This window comes from Dasypus novemcinctus, chromosome 11 (assembly GCF_030445035.2).
Source record: "Dasypus novemcinctus isolate mDasNov1 chromosome 11, mDasNov1.1.hap2, whole genome shotgun sequence".
NCBI classification, from domain to species: Eukaryota; Metazoa; Chordata; class Mammalia; order Cingulata; family Dasypodidae; genus Dasypus; species Dasypus novemcinctus.
The window spans coordinates 123,079,999-123,099,379 of record NC_080683.1 but is presented as its reverse complement, the minus strand read 5'-3'; the positions used below and the strand labels follow the sequence as shown (position 1 = coordinate 123,099,379).

At 56.6% G+C, this 19,381-nt stretch overlaps 1 protein-coding gene across 5 annotated transcripts in view; it reads right to left on the bottom strand.

Moving 5' to 3' along the window:
- The window catches only part of PHACTR2 (phosphatase and actin regulator 2), a 189,025-nt gene that overhangs the window by 31,873 nt on the left and 137,771 nt on the right, over positions 1 to 19,381 (bottom strand). For 3 of the 5 annotated variants that reach the window (XM_004452032.3, XM_058307582.2, XM_058307583.2), the window contains exons 5-9: positions 17,976 to 18,212; positions 13,696 to 14,203; positions 8,550 to 8,725; positions 7,342 to 7,498; positions 1,974 to 2,029 (exon numbers count right to left, since the gene is read on the bottom strand). In XM_004452032.3, the coding sequence (XP_004452089.1) occupies positions 1,974 to 2,029; positions 7,342 to 7,498; positions 8,550 to 8,725; positions 13,696 to 14,203; positions 17,976 to 18,212 (1,134 nt within the window). The remainder of the gene's footprint in view (positions 1 to 1,973; positions 2,030 to 7,341; positions 7,499 to 8,549; positions 8,726 to 13,695; positions 14,204 to 17,975; positions 18,213 to 19,381) is intronic. The other 2 variants (XM_058307584.1, XM_071218695.1) reach the window with 1 other exon arrangement.

Genomic DNA, 19,381 nt, shown 5'->3' with positions numbered 1-19,381 from the left:
CGGTCTTCTGAACCATAGTAAATGGTCTGTAAAATCTTAGTTCGTAAAAAGTCGCCGAGTGTTTTGCATGTTTCCTTCCCTTTGATCCATTAGTTGATTATCAAGTAGGATGTAACCTTTCTGGTCCCAGTCATGCAGGACACGTTGTGCTGGTTGACAAACGCTGTTCTCGGCTGTCCTCGGCCAGGAGAGGGGCCGGCAGTTAAAGAGCTGCAGGAAGCGTTTCCCAGGAACCCACGAGCAGCGTGGGGAAGCAGAGGCACCGCCTGCGGGAAACCTGCCTGGTAGCGGCTCTGCCAGAGTGTGTCAAGGCTAAGCCACAGGAAAAGAAGGAATATCGGCCTCCTGAGCCGTCAATTCAGATGAAATGTGTTAAAAAATGCCAAGATTTTTAATGGGTTTGTTTCACTTTTTTGATGTTTTACATTTCTAAATGAGCATTTTTAACAAAGGAAAGTACTTGTATAAACTTTGAAATGCATCAAAAATAGGATGCATCAATGAGTAGACAGGTATTTGATGAAGCAAGATGTTAATGGTAGAATGTAGAAGGGAGACACGTAGAAGTTTACTGTAAAATTCTTTCAAACATTTCTATATGTTTTAAAATATTTCATAAGAATAGCTTGGGAGAAAACACAGGCAGAACTCAATGGCATAATATGTTTTCTCTACAGGAGACAGCTTGAATTATAGTCACAGCTCCATAGGATAAGTAGATCTGAATCTTTTTATCCCTGCCCTGTGAAAAGGGATCCATCACTTTTCCTCTTAAGCAAGTATTGCCCTTTCAAACACAAAAACTTGTTTTCTGATTTATCACTTTTTAAGGAACTAGGTCTAAAACGCAGAGCTAAGCGTACCTCTGTACGTTTTTCTTTTTAAACACTGGCTGCACTACGAGAAAAAAGAAATCAAGAAAGGAGTGTTCCGGGGGACGGTCTGAAGTAAGACAGTTTGCTCTAGTCACAGCGACCAGCACCTCTGCCCCTTGGCTCATGCTGACCCAACAGGACAGGCCCTGATCTGAGGACACCAAGTGTTCCGGCCCGTGGAGAGGTTCCCGTCTGGGAAAAATGACCTAGCTGAAACAAGCGTCCTCCGATCCACGCCCCAGCACCCAGCGAGGCCTTTCGAGTGGAGGCGAGGCAGCGCGCCGACCCGCAGAGAGCAGCGTGCGGGAGCCCGAGCAGGCGCGGCTGCGGCTCTGCCTCTCTGCGGCTTCGCCTGCCCGTGCAGTGCTGGATCTGGAGATCACAAGCCCAGGGGCGTCCGCCGCAGAATGAGCACGCTCAGGGGACGGAGGCTGACTTTGGTCGGCTAGGCTCGATTTTAAAACAACCTCAGTAACCACACTAACGCGCGACAGCGTGACGATGTGTGGCTGTTCATTTTATAGTGTTTTAAGACAATTCCAATGTAAAGGGTAGAGGACTTGAGAGTAAAAAAAAAAAAATAAAGGCAAAGAGAAGATAAAGAGGATGGGGAAATAAAGTAGGAAAACAGAAGTTCGCTGTGGGTGCTGAGAAACGAAATCACCCAGGAGGGAAGCAGTTACCCTAACAAGGGAAAAGGAAGAGGCTTCAAGACTCCCCTTTACTGTAATTCTGCTTCAGTCCCAGCAACAAGACTTCATTAGGACTAAGGAAGGAAAGGTCTTTGACTCTTAATTTGCAGATGAGTGTCATGACCCTTCTACTTCACATTGGTTGAAACGCTTGAGGGCACCTGTGTCATCTAAAAAATGACCGGCACGGGCCAGACTGACCCGCAGGAAATCAGGCTCAAAGTCGTGGACGAAGTGCAAAATTCAAGAAGCAGTTTTTAAACATGCAGAGGTGACGGCACGGCAGTGTGGCTCAAGAGGGCCATGGGGGTCAGCTGTGGGTGAGCTCAGGTGTCCGCCCGCTGAGCAGACCCTGTGGTGGAGACTGCGCCGGGCCACGCGGGGCCGCGGCGGCGGAGCTACTCACGTCTCAGGATGTTCCTCTGCTCTAACTCCTCGCTCGTGGGCCTCTGGCTGAGTCTCCTGCGACAAGGAATAGGGACAGGTTACCAGCGGGCCCCGCCTTTCGGGAGCAGCCGACTACAACCAGCAAACCAAGCTCTACCTTTCCAGGTTCTGAGAAATGAAAATCCGTTTTTCAACCTGCACAAGAGAGGCCTCTTTGCCCACGGTTTGGAGACTGAGTCGGACTGAAGGTCCAGACTCTTGCCCACCGCCCTCCCTCGCAGAACCAAACCCCGAGCGGGAGACGGCCCCTCCTGCCCGGCACAGCGCGGCCGCTCGCGGGTCCCCGCCGTCAGAGAGGAGCTTTTCGCCCTGGAACGCCCAGCGCGGCTCCTTCCTGCACAGGCCAGGAGTGCAGCCGGGGTGGCAGCCGGCTCTGCACTCCGGACGGGGGCCCAGGGGTGGGGGACCAGCGAGCGGGAGCCCCCCACCCGCCTGCACCCTCGGCTCTGTGCCACGGCAGCCTGCTCTGGCCCCGAAAGAATAAACGACATGAGAGACCTCAAAAGGCTCTGCGCAAGTTCTTCAGAAGGGGATCTGCAGAGCTTGCCAGAGGACTACCAGGGCCACGGCAAATTTAACAGATCGAGCCAGAAAAGGGCTGAGCCAGTCCCGGGCGAAGAAAGCCGCTCCATCCACTCCCGGGAAGACAGCCAAGCTACGCCACAGCGTGCCCAGTGAAATGCTGCTTCTGTCTTCTGTGACCTCACAGGGACCTGCCATGTGTGAAAAGTCATCTCGAGATGCAGGTCCTCCCACCCACCTCCTCGAGAAAATCCAGCTCTCTTGTGGTCAGCCGGTTTGCACAGGGAATGGCCTCGAGAAAATCCAGCTCTCCTGTGGTCACCGGGCTTGCACAGGGAACAGCCTTGAGAAAATCCAGCTGTTCTGTGGTCAGCGGGCTTGCACAGGAACAGCTTCGAGGAAACTGAGCTCTCCTGTGGTCAGTGGGCTTGCACAGGGAATGGCGGAACACTTCGAGAAGATCCAGCTCTCCTGTGGTCAGCGGGCTTGCACACGGGAGTGGAACGCCCTGCACTGCTTTGTTACTGTCTCACTTATGCTCCTTGCTGGGTGCTCACCACAGAGAAAAGCTTCAGCCCAACACGGGCTGGACTGCTGCAGATTAGGAGCGGGCATCTTAAGCTGAGGTATTGCCAAAGTCTAAAGTGGCAGAAATCACAGAGGACTGAAGTCCACGCGTTTTACGTATCCCATTTGGAAAGCTCTTCCGGTTTCATCCTCACCCCATCTACCTTTGAAATTAGCCCACGAGAGAAGCCGGTAGGCGCCTGCTCCTGGCAGCCCTGTGCACCCACGTGCCGCTCCAGCCTGTACCATGTGCCCGTACTGCCGGCATCCAGACCACGCGCCGCGCCCCAGCTCCACGTCCGTCTTTCTTTACGGGGCTCCCTCTTCTGAAGCACCCTTCTCCCCTCCTCCATAAAATACCCTGACCTGCCTGCCAGCCAGGATTTGGGGGCCCTGGTGCCCTTGAGGTCATCTCTGAAAGCACTGCCCTGTGGCAGTGATGAAGGTGAGACACCACTTGCCCACACTCAGAGTGCAGGTGGGCGTCGACACTCGCTTTATCCTGGTCCTTACCATAACTCAGCGAGGCAGCAGCCAGTACCCATCTTCAGAGGAGGGCATGAAGCTCAGAGAGATTGTCTGACTTGCCGAAGAGGAACTCCAGTGCTTGCTGGGGCCAGGGCCTTGGGAGCGCGCTCTGCACGCGCCCCACTGAGCAGCGTAAGCCTTTCACTGGACATCGAGGTCCCTGATGCAGGTCCCTCTGCTGGGTTACTGATCTTTGAGTGACAATGATTAGGTGTGCCATCCTCATGGAAAGCTGAATTCTGTAATATTTATGAATTTTAAAGCACTGAAACTCCTGCTCTGCTAAAATGTTTGTTTTCTTGAAAGTAGAGACGGTCTGTGTATTTGCAGAGGCTTTCAAGCTTTGGGGGGTGGGTGGACTCCCACACAGAAGGCAGACAGAAGGGCTGGCAGAGTCCAGAGGGATGGCTAGAGCTGCAGGGGGACTCGTGTGCCCCCGTCCCTAAGGCCCACACTCGCCTGACCTCCCCCAGGAGCCCGGCCTGGGGCCACGCTGGAAACCCCTGCTCAGCATTGCCAGCTTCCCACCGCGTCCTGACGGGCAAGGGGTGTGATCTGCTGTGGCTGTAAACAGCCTTGTGAGAAGCATCTGTGTAAAGCACAGCTCCTGTTGTTCTTTGCCTTATCCCTTTCTTGTACAGTCTCTCAAGTGGAATTAGCATGCAAAGAAATAGACGGCTGCACAATTCCCTTCCTGCTGTTAGACTGTTCTGAAATTCTGAATACGAGCAACACAGCAGGTCCCATTTTCCCATAAAGTTACCAATATTGGGTTTAAGGTTTTAAATGTTTTACTCTTTTAATAGGTGTGTGATTATTGAAATCAGTACCAGGAAGTCTTTATCTGTGCTGGCTGCTTGCTCTGAGCCAGGCAGCAACGTGCCTCGATGGACCATCCCGTGGCATCCTCACCAGTCCAGGTGTGCATTTCACAGGTGCGGCCAGGTAGGGCTCTCTGCGGCCTCGGTCTACCCTCAGGTCTCGGCCAGCTCTGGAAAATCCCATGCGCCCTTTCTGGAAGCGCTCTCAGGGCTGGCCCTCGGGAGTCGATCAGAAGCCCTGGCGTGTCCAAGCCTGCGCGTCCTCCTTCCTGCTCTCCGCAGCTGGGTGTGTGGGGCCCGGGTGGGAAGGTGCGACGTGCATTCCCACCTGCTCTGCTTAACAGAATTAACCCCTCCTGGATGAGAACATCGACGATCCCTCACCCTGCATGTCACCAGCACCCGCGGTACACCTGCGGTACACCTGCGGTACACCTGTGGTACACCTGCGGTACACCTGCGGTACACCTGCTGTGCCTTCTCCACACGGTGGCAACACTCGTTCTCTCCACAAGCTCCTTTAAATCCTCCATTATGGTTTTCTGGAGATGAACTTCTTGAGCCTCAATTTCTGGTCAGTTTTTCAGAGTTTTCTAGGTAGACAGCTGTGAATAATGCCAGAATTTCTTTCCTTTAATTCATATTTTTTCCACTATAAATAACTGGCCAGATTTTTAGTACAATAAAATTGGGACTCTTGTCTTCTTTCTTTTTCAAAAGACAATTACTTGACGGATTCCTCATGTACTAAAATATTGAATATGACCTCTAAACAAACTAACCTTCCACTCCTAAATTGTTTAGGCTCTTAACAAAGAAACGCGAAATTGTATTTGCTGTCACCTTGTCCTCGGAGGAGATACAGGACACTTCACCTTGTCCACCCTTTCCTTTGAGAAACTCTGGGGTACCGCTCTGTCTTTCAGGAACACCCACTCTGCATTATTCTCTTAAGGCAACATCACATACATAAATCCTACCCAAGGACGCAACTCTCCTGTGCAGCCAAGCATGTACCAGGGCAAGAAACAAAGTATCCAACAACCCTGAGCAGGTGTGCTGTCACGGCGTGACGAGGGCAGAGCAGGTGTGCTGTCATGGCGTGACGAGGGCACAGCAAGAGACGTTAGGGGAAGGCCAGGACCCCCGTTTTGCTCAGAGCACCTCGGCCTGTTATTTCCGATGCAGCGACGTCAGGACGAGGCCAGAGGCTGTCACAGAGCCCCTCCCTGCTCGAGAGGCATGCAGGGTCCCCGCCCGGCCCGGGCCGAGGGGACCGCTAGGCCTCTCCCAGCCTCCTTGCCTCCGCGCGAGGCGACATCCTTCCCAGCGCGCAGCCACAGGCAGGGTATGGGGATTACTCGCCCTCTGCAAGAACAGCCGCCAGATCTGGAGCCCCCCAGCCAGGTGTCCTCGCCTCCAGCAAGGAGCGAGACCTCTCCCACCCTGAGGCCTGCTCTGCGTTCCAGGCCCTTCCCTTCTCCCGATTTTGCAGAGCCGTGGGGAAACTGAGGCCCAGGTGTGCTAATGCGGTGAGGGAGAGGAGGGGCTCGAGGGGTAGGCGACTTACGCCCTGTCAAGCTCCACGCGGTGAACTCCCCAGGTCCAGCACCTGGGTGGGGGCGGGAGACGCGGCAGCATCTTGGCCGGAGCCCAACGCGCGGGGCGGTGCGGGGCCCTGCGCCCTGGCGTGCGTGGAGCGGGCCGCGGGCTTGCCGGGGCCTCCCAGCCTCACCACGAGCAGACGCCTGGGCTCCCTGGTAATAAGCCCAGATTCGCCTCGGAGCCAGGGCCCGCCCACTGGCCTGCTGACCTTGGGGAGATAAGGGTTTGGGGCGCGCAGCCTCGCTCACTCACTCATGTATGCATCCTCTACGTCCAGTGTCCTGCCACAACAGCGGTGCCGAGTGGTGGCAACAGACACCGCCGGGCCTGCAAGGCCGAACCGTCAGACTGGCCACTGCAGACCAAGGCTGCCGGACCCAGGGTTAGGCTTCTGCGGCTGGACAGCCGGTGACAGCTGGACCGGAGGGCAGGTTCTTTGTGTGTTCACCTCCAAGACCAACTCTGCCAGGCCAGCCAGGAAGGAGCGGCCCTACACCCTGGGCAGGCAGGCGAGTCCCCACACCGGGGCCCACGGTGACCTCAGCTAGGCAGGTACATCTCTGCACTTTTGCCAGGCAGGTGTGTCGCTATATTGGGGCCCACGATGACCTCAGACAGGTGAGTCCCTACACCTCAGTCAGGCAGGTAGGTACCTATACCAGGGCCTATGGTGAGCTTAGGCAGGTGAATCCCTACACTGGGGCCCATGGTGACTCGAGTAGGCAGGCACATTCTTACACCTTGTTCAGTTAGGTGCGTCCCCACTCTGGGCCCACGGTGGCCTCGGGCAGGTGCATCCCCACACCTTAGCCAGACAGATGTGTCCCCACACCGGGCCCATGGTGGCCTCGGGCAGGTGTGTCCCTACACCTTGATCACGCAGGTGCATCCTCACCCTGGGCCCACGGTGGCCTTGGGCAGGTGCATCTACACCTTGGCTGGGCAGGTGTGTCCCCACACGGGGCCCACGGTGGCCTCAGGCAGGTGCGTCCCCACACCGGGCCCATGGTGGCCTCGGGCAGGTGTGTCCCTACACCTTGATCACGCAGGTGCATCCCCACCCTGGGCCCACGGTGGCCTTGGGCAGGTGCATCTACACCTTGGCTGGGCAGGTGTGTCCCCACACGGGGCCCACGGTGGCCTCAGGCAGGTGCGTCCCCACACCGGGCCCACAGCGGCCTCGGGCAGGTGTGTCCCTACCCTAGGCCCACGGTGGCGTCAGCAGGCAGGGCGCTGACACAGAGGTGTGTGCCCGCCAGCGCTGCGCCCCAACCCAGCAGCTACCTGACCAGCTTGGTCCCGATCTGCTGCCGCAGCTCCTGCCGCTCTTCCTCCGACGTGCGCTGGAGGATGTTCTTGTCCTCCAGCTCCTTCCTGGACGGCCTGTTGCCGAGCTTGATGGCAAGCGTGTCCCTCCGCCGTATCTTACTAGCCAGAGCGCCTGTGATTGAGAAGGCAGCAGCTTTCAGCACCAGGACAGGGGCCCGGGGCAAATTCTTGATCCCCAGGCAAGGGAGGAATTAATCCAAGGGAAGAAAGCTTTAAGGTGAATGTAGTTCATTTTGTAAAGACTGGAGCGCCATTTTTTAAAATGTTGGGGCATCATGAAAAAACGTCCAAGGATCACCTCCCCTTTGGGAAAGGAAGAGCAGAAGTTAGTTTGCGGTAACGGAGCATGATGGAGATGGTCGAGCTCACGATGCTCTTTGCTTTCTAAGTTTGAAAAACACCACCCTTTTACGTAGCGCATACAGTAAACCCTCTACCTCTCCCTTCTCCTTTTTCAGGAAGCACGCTGGCCAAGAGCCAACTTTTCCAGCACTGTTACCGCCCTGGATCACCCAGAGTCCCTAAAATCTCTGCAGTGATAGCCGACACCAGGCGGCTGAGAGGAGTCAGGGTTTGCTTGTGTGTGCGTGTGTGTTTGCCCATTACAAGGAGAAGGAATCTGACAAACTGTTGTTCAATCATTAATACAGTAATCACTTTCTAGAATCTATAAATTCAGTCCCATAACGAATTCTTCCCAAGGCATCCTGCTCAGAAGCTAAACAAGACTGCACCTCCCGGGGACCCCGCGCACTGGGCGGCGGCTGGCGCTACCCACTGAGCACGGTGACTTCCCGCAGGCAGCCTGGCCCACCTGTAGACGGGTGACAGTTTTCAATTCTTAAAAGGCACTCGTCATTCGTGCCTGACTGCACCCTCCCTTGCTTCCGACCCCAGGAGAAAGCGAGGAGAGTCTGGACCACCTGACGAGCGAGGCGGAGAAGGCCGCTGGCACTCTTTCCTCGAGAACTGCCCCGTGGAGAAGGGGCGCCGGCGGCCAGGCTGGGAGGCCCCCGCCACCGTCACACGCGGGCTGCCCTGGAGACGAATCGCTTTCTGGATAGGCTCGGCCTTGGACCCCGCAGGCTTCCGGCCGGCCCTGGGGTATCCCGAAGCAGCCCTCCTGCCCACACCCATCCTCCCAGCTCCCCAAAGGCGCTTACTCTCCTCGCTGCCGTCCTCGTCGTCGTCGTCGTCGTCGGTGTACAGAACGGGCCCATCGGAGTCCGAGTCGTCGGCCCGGCCCTGCCCCAGCCCTGTGTCCCCGCAAGGCTCCCCCGCCGGCCCGGGGACGCGCAGCTGAGGCGCCGCCTTCCCCAGCTCCGTCTCAGGTGTTGAACTGCAAAAGGCACAAAAACACAGGGGGACGTGAGGCTCCGATCAGCCCCCGGGGCGACGCTGGGACCCTGACAAGGGCCCTGGCCGCCCGCGCCTCCTCCAGGGGCAGAAGCCACGCAGGCTCCGGTGTGGAAGAGTGAAGCCACGCTGCTCAGGGCTGTGGCTCTTCTTCCGTGGGGAGGGGGTTTGCAGAGGGGTGCCTGACATGCCCGGTACCGGCTTGTGGTAAAACTAGGTTTTCCCAAGTTGTTTCTCACTAGCGACGGGGACTCAGGGAATGAATACTGGGCTGGAAGCTCTAGGGTATCTGACTTTGCTCCTTTCCTTGGATTGAGTCAACCCCCAGGGCACCCAGCCCACCCGAAGAGCCCCCACTCCTCGCCCGCCTTCTCCCCACCCCGTTAGAGCAGCAGGGGCGGGGGAAGGTGTGTCTTCTTAATTACCACATGAGTTAACCCTACGTTCCTTCCCACCAGGGCATCACTCATCAAAAGCTGCATCTGGGGGAAGCGGCCGTGGCTCCATCAGTTGGGCTCCTGCCTACCATATGGGAGGCCTGGGTTCGCGTCCCGGGGCCTCCTTGGAAAGACAGGCTCTACTGCAAGTGCTGCGGAGAGCCGACTCAGCAAGGTGACGCAACAAAGAAAAGGGAGACAAGCAAAAACACAGAAGAGCGCACAATGAATGGACACAGAGAGCAGGCAGCATACAAAAAGCCACGGTGGGGGGGGGGGGGCGGATAAAAAAAACTGAAAGAAATAACAAAAACAGCGTCTGCTCTCCTCAGTGCGAGTTTCTCCGTTCATACACCCGACGCTCAGGACGAGAGGCGGGACGTGTGGAAGCCACCTAGCCCACATGTGAGGCTGCCCGCCATCCAGCTTGGCGACCGTCTCTAAGAGAGTCACCAGAAGCATGACGCAAGGCTTGCCAAGTCTCAAGGGCGAGAAAAACATACTTTTCATCAAGAACAGATTTGGAACAACGGAATCTTCATTTTAAGATGCAGAAGATCCTCAAGCAACTCAGGAGTCCGATTTTGGACGGCACACTTCTAAAAAGACAGCAGTGCGAAACATGGGCCTGCTATTCTGACCAACTAGAAAGCACAGCACCCAGCCGTTCTTTAATAATACAAAGAGGCACTCTGTCAGCACATGGGGTATTAAAAATTCTGTTTTGTGGTTTATTAGCCTCAGGGCTCTCAGAATTCTCTACTTCTCACTGATTAGGGGAAAAAAAAAAAGAGCAATACCCTAAATTCTTGCTCTCAAAGGGGAATTTAGGAAATCTCATTTTAAATAGCAGAAGAGCCGTTTTCCTGTTTTTTGGCCAATTCTTGTTTGCAGTCTAGAGCCAGGGTAAAAGATGGCCCAGCGAGTAACCCCTCCCTGGGCACGGGGCTCAGGGAGCTTTTTCGCCCACCCAGAGTTGAGCCCTGGCACCTGTTCTCATTGTTTTTGTTTTTGTTTTTTTTTAAAGATTTATTTATTTATTTAATTTCCCCCCCTCCCCTGGTTGTCTGTTCTCTGTGTCTATTCGCTGCGTCTTGTTTCTTTGTCCGCTTCTGTTGTCGTCAGCGGCACGGGAAGTGTGGGCGGCGCCATTCCTCGGCAGGCTGCTCTTTCCTTTCTAGCTGGGCAGCTCTCCTCACGGGCGCACTCCTTGCGCGTGGGGCCCCACGCGGGGGACACCCTTGCGTGGCAGGGCACTCCTTGCGCGCATCAGCGCTGCGCATGGCCAGCTCCACACGGGTCAAGGAGGCCCGGGGTTTGAACCGCGGACCTCCCATATGGTAGACGGACGCCCTAACCGCTGGGCCAAAGTCCGTTTCCCTGTTCTCATTGTTATGAGGGTGCTCGTCCTTTAGATTCCACCGCCCCTAAGTGTGAACGTCTTGCGATTTTCAAGAGCCCGGCAGGCATTTCTGGCTTAAGAGGGTTCATTTATCGTCGTGGGCCCCAGGAAGCTATGGGAGTCGCCCGGCTACGGGGGGAAGGCCAGGCTGCACCCCACATGGAAGCCCTGGGTCCACCTTTTAAATAGAGTCAGTACTTATTAGATTCTGTCTTAAATTACCAAATATGTGCTGTTGACGAAGCTGCCAGCAAAGAGAAGTCAAGCAGATCGTTGCCAGGCGGCGACGTGGGCGTAAGGCAGGTATTTTTACACACAGCCACTTTTTCATCTTTACAGTTGTGATATGTGTATTCCTAAAAGAAGCTTCTCCTTATGGTGACAGGATGGTCACACTAAACCTAACTCAGACAGTGCTCCAAGTAAAGCAAGGGATTTTCATGCCAATACCCACTTAAAAAAGAAAAAGGGAATTTGGGAGAAAACTTAAGAGGCGACCGAGGCCAGGCTCATTCACTCCAAAGAAAACAGAGCCCACCCCTACAGGGTGGACTGTAACTTAAAGTTCATTGTGAAGAAATGAACTTCCATTTCTTTCAGGAAAGCGTCCTAGCTGCCCTAGCGGTCAGCAAGGTCAGCACCATGGGCCCTTGATGTCTAAGGATGCGCCAAGCTTGCGGTCTCCGTGGAAACAGGAGCAGCTGCTCCCCTCGCCTGCCTCCTCACTCCCTAGCTGAGCTGCACTCCATGGATGTTTCTGGAACCAGATGGGACAGTCAGGGCACCTCTGGACTTGGGCTCTCTCAGTGCTTGGGACCACCGAAGCAGGGTCTTCACACATTGTGCTTTCTTCCTTTGTATTTTGAACAATAGGCCCAGACACTGAACCTGTTTCCCTAAATTCAGACCTTATCGTAACGATTTGTAACTTCAGATTGGGGCCCACCCACCTTACTTGATCTCAGTATTTCCACAAGATGGCTGGGCACACGGGGCAGTATTTTGGAACAAACCATTCTCAACTACTCTGGCTTACTCACTTTGCATCCCTGGAGCTAAATACTCAGCCCAGGACACAGAAGAGGGGAAGTTTTGTTTGTTTTGTTTGCACTTTCTTCTTTTATTGGGAGGCAGACACAGGGTACACCACAGGATGGGAAGCAGCCTGACGCCCCTTGGCCAGAGCCAGGACAGCAGCAGCCAGTGTCAAAGCTGCCAGCACGGCCAGGCCTAAACCCAAGGCCACGGAGGTGTGAACGGAAGGGCCCACCCCCGCGTGCTGTGGTCGGCAGCCCTGCCCAGGAAGACGGAGGCCCCACGGGGACGCCTGCTCCTTCTGTCACATGCCTGGGGCTCCCGGCAGATTTCTGCCTCTGGCTTACAGGAACCGAGGGCAGCCTCCTGGAAGGGCCCGGAAAAAATCTACGCTGAAGGATGAACTTTCAGGCGTAGAGGTCGAAAGAGTGCCATGCTAGGAAAGACTCATCACACACCTGCCAGGTGCTGGAAGTATCTGCAGGTATTTCATTCAATAGCTTTGCTTCCCATCTTTTATTAAAATGTCAAACTTGAACTGATTTCTAATTTGATTTTTATTCATCTTTCCACTGCTCTCCTTCAAAGGATGGTGCTTAAATGTGTGAAAAGAAATACTAAACATGAAAGAAACAAACAAGATGGGAGGAGAGGTCGCAGTGACTAATCTTTTGGAAAACTTTCCAAGCACGGGTTTGCATTCCAGCTTTGCCACTTCCTAACCAGCTGGGTAATCTTGGGCAAAGCATCTTCCCTCTTCCAGCCTCAGGGTCCTCGTGTACGGAACGGGGACGATTACAGAGAAGGCCCACGTGGACGAAGGGGAACAGTCGCAGGAGGCCGAGTCCCCACCCTTAGTGCCAGGTATTCTTATCAAAACCGAATAATTAAAGTCAATAGTCTTTTGTCTCTTAATTGAAGAAAACCAATCTAATTAATACTGAAATTTTACAAAAAGGTCTAACCTGACAAAGAGAAAGAGAACACATTAAACTAAAAGGTAAGAGGAATGCATGTTGGTTTTACTCCTAGAAACGGGGAGGAAAGGCTGGGCTTAAGCAGGGCAAGCCTGCCCTGCCCTGGACAGGCTGGAGGCCGAGTTATGCCGAGCGCCCCGCCCCCTGCACCGGTGGACAGGGGCGCTAACGGCTCGGAGTTACCTTTACTCACCTGTAAGTAGGATGTGCATAGGACGTCACGGCCCATTAGACACGGAGAAGAGAGGAGGGTGAATCCTGGCCTTGGGCAATGGGATGGTGGGCCCGTGACCCTCCCACGGTAAGGCCGAGTTCCCTGGCCAGGTCTGCCTGGCACCTTCTCAGCCAAGTTCAGACTCCTTGACCACTCTCTTCTGCCACCCCCTAAGCCCACTCAGGAAATCCAGCATCGGGGCCTTCACATTTCCAACGCCGCTTCCCCCCAGCGCACTAGGCTGACTTTTCCTGTAACTGCCTTAGCTCATGACTTCGTTTCCATTCAAGTCGATGAGCAGCCCTTGGGGCCGCAGCACAGACTGGACTGGTTGCGGGGGAAAGAGGTTTAAGATGTGCCGGCCCTGCCTCTGTCCTCCGGAGGACAGAGGACACAAAAAGCCATCCCATCTTGAGGCGTGTGGGCGGCTGCCCGGAGGAGCTTGTTGGGGAATGGACCAGGAGAGGGGGCCTTGGAAGCCTGCGGGAGAAGGAGCTGGGGTCGAGAGCGCTATTTCTGGTGGGCTCCAGCTGCTGGGAGGACGGGGCTAAGAAAGGCGCTGGAACGAAGGTGGCGGCACGGAGCGCAGGTGCACACAGAGGAAAGCCTTAGGATAACCAAAGAGAGGAGCGAGAAGGGAGCTGGCTGGGGACAAGGGAGGGGACGCCACGCAGGGCAGCGCAGCGCAGCGCGAAGGGCCTTGCCGGCTCACACACCTGTTCCCCCCCGGGGCCCGCAGCCTTCCCGGCCAGTGGCTGCGTTCTGTTGCTCCCTTGACACCACTGTGGTGGAAACCCAGGTGTCACCGCTGCACACAGGGCAGCTCGGTGGCCTCAGGCTCAGGCCACAGGGAGTGGCCACGGACAGTGGGTCTCAGCCCTGACTCACCATCCGGCACTTTCTCCGCTGCCAGGGACGCCAGGGTCAGAGTGGACGCTGGCCTTGCTTGGGGAGCCTTCGGTCCAGCGGGGCGGACCTGGGTCCGGCGCAGGGGGCGGCGGGGCTGCCTCCCCGCCGAGCCGCACAGCCGGGGATGCTGAGGGGACCAAACTCCGGTCCTCAGGGGGCTGGGGTGGGGTGGGGGGCGCAGGAGCCTCGAGGCGTGCAGGGTCCCTGGACTTGGGAGGGCTCTGCCCCTCGGGGACAGTCGGCTCGGGGTGCGGCCCCTCCCCTCCGGTCTCCGAGAGGTCCCCTGGCAGGTCGGACGAGCCCGAAGAAGCGGTGTCTGAGGACGGCCGGGACGCCGACTGCTGGCCGGGCCTCCTCCTGCCTTTTGTGGCTCCCGCGGCCCCCGACTTGCTGGAAACCGTCTCCTTGGCAGCTCTGGGGCGGGACGAGGTGGATGGCGAGGCCGAAGCTTTGGAGCCGGCTGTTCTTTTGGAATGCGAGGAGCCAGCTAGAAGAAGACAGAAGCTCTGCGTTACAAACAGGAGGAGAGAACACCGTTTAAGGAAGTAACTCCCTGCCATTGTCAATGATGCTTAAAATGCTCCTTTTGATATAGAGGAGGAGTGGACATCACCATCCCAGGATCCACAGGATGGAGGAATAGAGTGTGGACGAGAGTGGACTTACTGATACTCTACTATGGAACTATTGTGACTAGTAACGGAAGAAATTGCAGCATTGATGTGGAGAAAGTGCCCATGGTAGCTGCTGAGAGTAGGAAGAGGGAAGAAGAGATATGTTGTGGGGGCATTTTCAGGACTTGGAGTTGTCCTGGGTGGTGCTGCAGGGACAGATGCTGGACACTGTATGCCCTGCCATGGCCCACTGGGTGGACTGGGGGAGAGTGTAAACTACAATGTAAACCACTGTCCATGTGGTGCAGCTGTGCTCCAAAATGTATTCACCAGGTGCAGTGAATGTGCCACGATGATGGAAGAGGTTGTTGATGTGGGGGGAGTGGGGTGAGGGGTGTGGGGGGTAGATGGGGACCTCTTAAGTTTTTTGAATGTTAACATTTAAAAAAAAAGAAAAAAAGTGCCCCTTTAAATTCTGTTGAACAAACGAGTAATAGAAAACCAGTTTGTGATGACAAGGGTCATCTCCTCTGCCCCCCTCCCCACCTCCAACCAGGAGGGAGCAGCTGAGGCTCCTGGGAAGCCCCTGGGGATGGGGCCCCATCCTCCCTCCTTGGGCCTGGCCAGGTCTCAGCTCTGCCCTGCATGTTCCAAAGAAGGGCAGCCACAGGTGCGCAGGGGTGGAGCTGGCGAGCAGGCACGGACCCTGCCGGGCTGGCCATGCGCCACAGGTGACCTCTGGTGTCCCAGGGCCCGGCACGCGGGGCCAGCGCACTGCCCGGCAGCCCCTTTCTGGCGTCGAAAGCAAACTCACTCGTCCTGCTGCTACAATGGTCAACCCCAGGCCGCATCACCGGCTGCACGCGCACCTGCCCCTGCGCACACCTGCAGGCTCCTGGCGCAACAGTTGAGCCAGCACCTGAGTAACGGCGGGGAAGGAGTGTCCCTGCCCGATGCCCCGGCCGAGGGACCTTTCCTGGGTGGGCCTGCGGTCGCCCGCTCGGGGTAGCGCTGCTTCAACAAGAACCAAACCTGGGGGCGCATGCCCCCCCATCTTAGGGAGCACATCTCAACCCCGTGGAGATGCTTTTGTTCCTGGCCTTTCGGATCCAAGCTCCTCCTGCTCACTGCTCTGCATAACTGTTTGCCGCTCCTTTCTCACAAGTTCAAGGACCTGTCACAAACAGCTTGGCACGACCACGCTCACACCGCGGGCCAATCTGCCCGCGAGCCGATGGCTCTCACCCACCTCCAGCAGGGCTCCGCTGAAGCCTTTGGAGGGGCAGAGATGCCGAACAAAGGAGCAACTAGGCAAGGTCTGAGGCTGCGGGGACCCCGATGGACTAGAGGCCCAGCCCAGGGGTGTCCCCAGGTGTGGCTTGGTGATCGCAGACTGGGGCAACAGCCTGGCCGAGGGGTGTCCCCAAGGTGTGGCTTGGTGATCGCAGGCTGGGGCAACGGAAGGTGCCACCTGTACAGCTGGGCTCGTTCCTGGTTTAGGGTTAAAATTTTCACTTACCAAGTCCAACTCCTTCAACCTAACCCACTCTAAATGTACTTTTTGTAACAAAGACGCTGAGAATCTGGAGTCTAAGCACAGTTTGCCTTTCTCTATCCTAATCGTTTCCTTAGCCAATTCTTTTAAAACAGCAAAGTTAACTTCAGCCTGGGAGCAGGAGAATTTTTCAATGTTTGAAGTGCAAATTCAAGCCAGGTTATAATATTTTTCTTTAAGTCCCTTAAAAAGTGACAGGCCACAGCTGGCATCACCCACGCTGCGGAAGCTACCTCGCCTGAAGGCCAGGATTAAAGAAGAAACACCCCTTCTTCTCGGTCAGGTTCTCCAGTTGTTCACAGCGTGGAACCATGACAGAGAAGGGGGAAAGAGGGGCAACCGGCCCTTCCTCCCCCGGCGAAGCGCTGGAGGTGCCACCCAGCGGCGTGGCCACTGCGAAAATCGGGAGCAGGGGGCTTTAGGGACGGCTGAATGCCTGACGGGCGCCAAGCTGCACTGAACGCCTTTTCCAGAAGGCAAACGCCACTCAAGTACAAGGTGGCAATGCAGGAATTCTGAACGGCTGCGAGCAGGGGCATCTGAGGGGACATCCGCTGTCAGGTGCATGTGGCTGCCGTTCCCACACAGGGATGGCCCTTCTCAGTGAGAAATGGTAAAGCGACTGCGCTAACCTCTCAGGGCTAACCCGAGTCTCTAAATAAACCTTCCAGTGAAACATCTGAAGGACCTCCCTATCGACTGGCCTAGAAGCATCGCCAGGGCCACAGGGCTTCCCTGGCCACGTGAGCCACTGGCCATCTGCCGCGCTGGGGCCCTGGTGACCTGCTACCATGCGGGGTGGCAAAGGGACCAAGCCTTTGGCACAAGACCCTGTGCCACGCAGGGTCTTAATTCCCAAAGGCAGGGAGAGGGGTGGGCGCTGAACAGGCAGAGCTCTGCGCGCAGGGCTTGTCGGGGGTCTGGAAACACACACGGATGCCAGTGGAACGGTCGCCAGCAGGTGAGGAAGCTGGCCCCGGGCGAGCGGCGCGTGTCAGAGCTCGTTAGAAGAGGTCAGCGGCCAGGCGAGCGGCGGCAGGGGGCAGGTGGGGGGAGCGTCGTGGACATTAAGCGGCTTTTGCTGTCAGCCGAGGCCCTCTCTGAACTGGAACGTTATGGTGTAAATACGAGGAACAAAGAGCCAAGCCAAGGCAAATTCTGGTCATCTGCTAACAACTCTCTACTGATTTCAAGCCAAACGAGACTCGCTGGCGCACTGGGAAACTCTGGTGCAGATGCTGATGGGAAAAGCCGCGGGGCGTGTGTGCGCTGCTTGCAATCCCCCCAAAGCCATGTGACCTGGCGGCGCTTTCATTCCACTCCCAGGAAGAGTGTGGGCTCCACGTGGCACGAAGCACACCTGACCGGGAAGAGGCGCCGATGCCAGGACATGAGGCCACCAAACACCCACTGGCGATTCTTGACCACTGCCTGTCACTGCGCCCCAGGGCGGTTTCTCCTTACAGTCCACTAGAGCGCGTAACTTTCCGCTCACGGGATAGTTCTGAGTCAGTGCAAAGCGGGGCTGGAGCTGCATATCATACCTGTTTGTAGAACCAGGTAATAAGAACTCTGTCGTTTATCAGTTGGGACGTGACGATGTTGCAAAAAAATTTAAGACGTTATGATCTTAAGACTTAAAGAAATTTATATCCAGTAAGCAGAACAAAGAAAAAGCTATTCTGTGTCATAGTCCTGCGTGCAGAAATGCAAGGTGTTTTGAAAGAAAATCCAAGCCAAAAAGCCACCATGAACTCAAAGGCAGAAAGTCACATAACGTCTGAGGGCCACCAGCCCCTGTCGTGTGCCAGGGACCTCGCACCCTGCAGCCCTGTACTCGGTCTCCAGGACAGGTGGCCGGTGCTCAGGAGGAAGAGGAGATTCACCCAAAGCAGACGGGGGAATATCAGCCTGCTTGGCCATCTGGCAGCGGTAAGAGCAGAGGACATCCTGGCCCTCCCCATCCAAGCTTGACCCCTGGGGTCACATCCTCAGACCCCGGAGGCCCGTCCGTCCTAGAACAAACGGTGAGTCCACCCATCCCAGAGCCAGGCACCCGGCCTCAGCCCCACGGCACGCGGCATACTCACCGGCCGCCTCGCGGGTGGCGTTTCGGCACGCTGGCTTGGGTGGAGGGACGGGCGCCTGCTTACCAGGAGCCTTGGCAAGTTTTTTAATGGGAGGCACTTCGTCGCCCTTGTGGCTGGCCCCGGCAGCAGCCCCTTTGGGAGGCACCGGCGTTTTTTTGGGTTTAGGTTTGGGTTTAGGCTTAGGAAGAGCCGGAGGAGGTGGAGCGGCCGCTGTCTCACTGTGCTGCTCAGAGTGCTCTACAAACGAGAAAGTGACAAAAAGCAGACCGATGCGGACACAGCAGACAAGTACACAGAGCACGACAAGACAGCAAGGGGGCGGACACGCGGCCGCCTGGCCCTGCGCCAGGACGGAGCTGGGGGCCGGGGGAGCAGAGCTGGGGCCACACGGGATGGGCCCCGCGTCTCCGGAACTCCTGATGACGCAGGCCTTGAGCGTTACCCCGGCCAAGCTGGGCGGAGGACGAGCGCGTGCGCCACGCCAGGGGCCGCGACGCCGCGGTGGCTGGGCGGGGACCTGGGCACGATGGCCAGGTGTAAACGGGCCCGCTGAATGAAGCGGAGGCCCCGAAGGTGGAAGGTCCACGTGCGTCACGCTGACAAGACGACCCGTGGCCAGCCTCGGGGCCTTCCCCGCGGACTCGCCTTCCCTCCCGGGAGCTCGTGCCCGTCACCGTGAAGGCCTGTGAGCCGGGTCTCACTGTGGTCAGACGCAAGCGTCTCCTACGCTACGGCAGCCCACCCTGGGCCCGGCACGTGGGGACTGGACTCCAGAGCTGCCGCGTTGGACTGAGCTCTCCGCGGCCACCCCTGGGGACCCCTTCCTGTGCCTTGCCAAGGAGCGCCCCGGCTCGGCTACGGAGGCTCGGCAGCCCCGTGTCGGTTTTGCAATGCAAGCACGAACTGCAGACTTTGAAAAGGGAGGTCAAGATTTCTGCCTAGGAACCCTAGCCTCTCGGTTAACTGGGGGCAGACAGCACCAGCCTCCCGGGGCTGCAGGAGGAGGTGCCGCCGGCTCTTCTTATATTCCCACCTCACCTTTTCTACTACTGACTGAGCACAATGACAGTAAGTTCAGAGACTCTTCTGGGCCAAAGAGCCAAGCAGCGGCCCTTAGAAACAGAGCAGTGAGAGCGTACGGCAGCACTAAGACAAGCCCTTCCTCGTGAGTGGCCAAGAAAGGGCTCCTATTGGAAGTGGGTCGCAGTGTGTGGTTTCCGCTCTTTAGTCCTTTCTATAATCACACACCCCTTCGACCCACGCACAAACCACGATGAAGATGATTTTAGTCACAGTAGGACAGCAGTAAGCCTCCTTCTTTAAAAGACCACCATCTCTCCCGCCTCATTCACGGAGCCCCCAGGCACGGAAGCCAGGCTCGAACCGCCGGACGAGCCAGTGCCTCT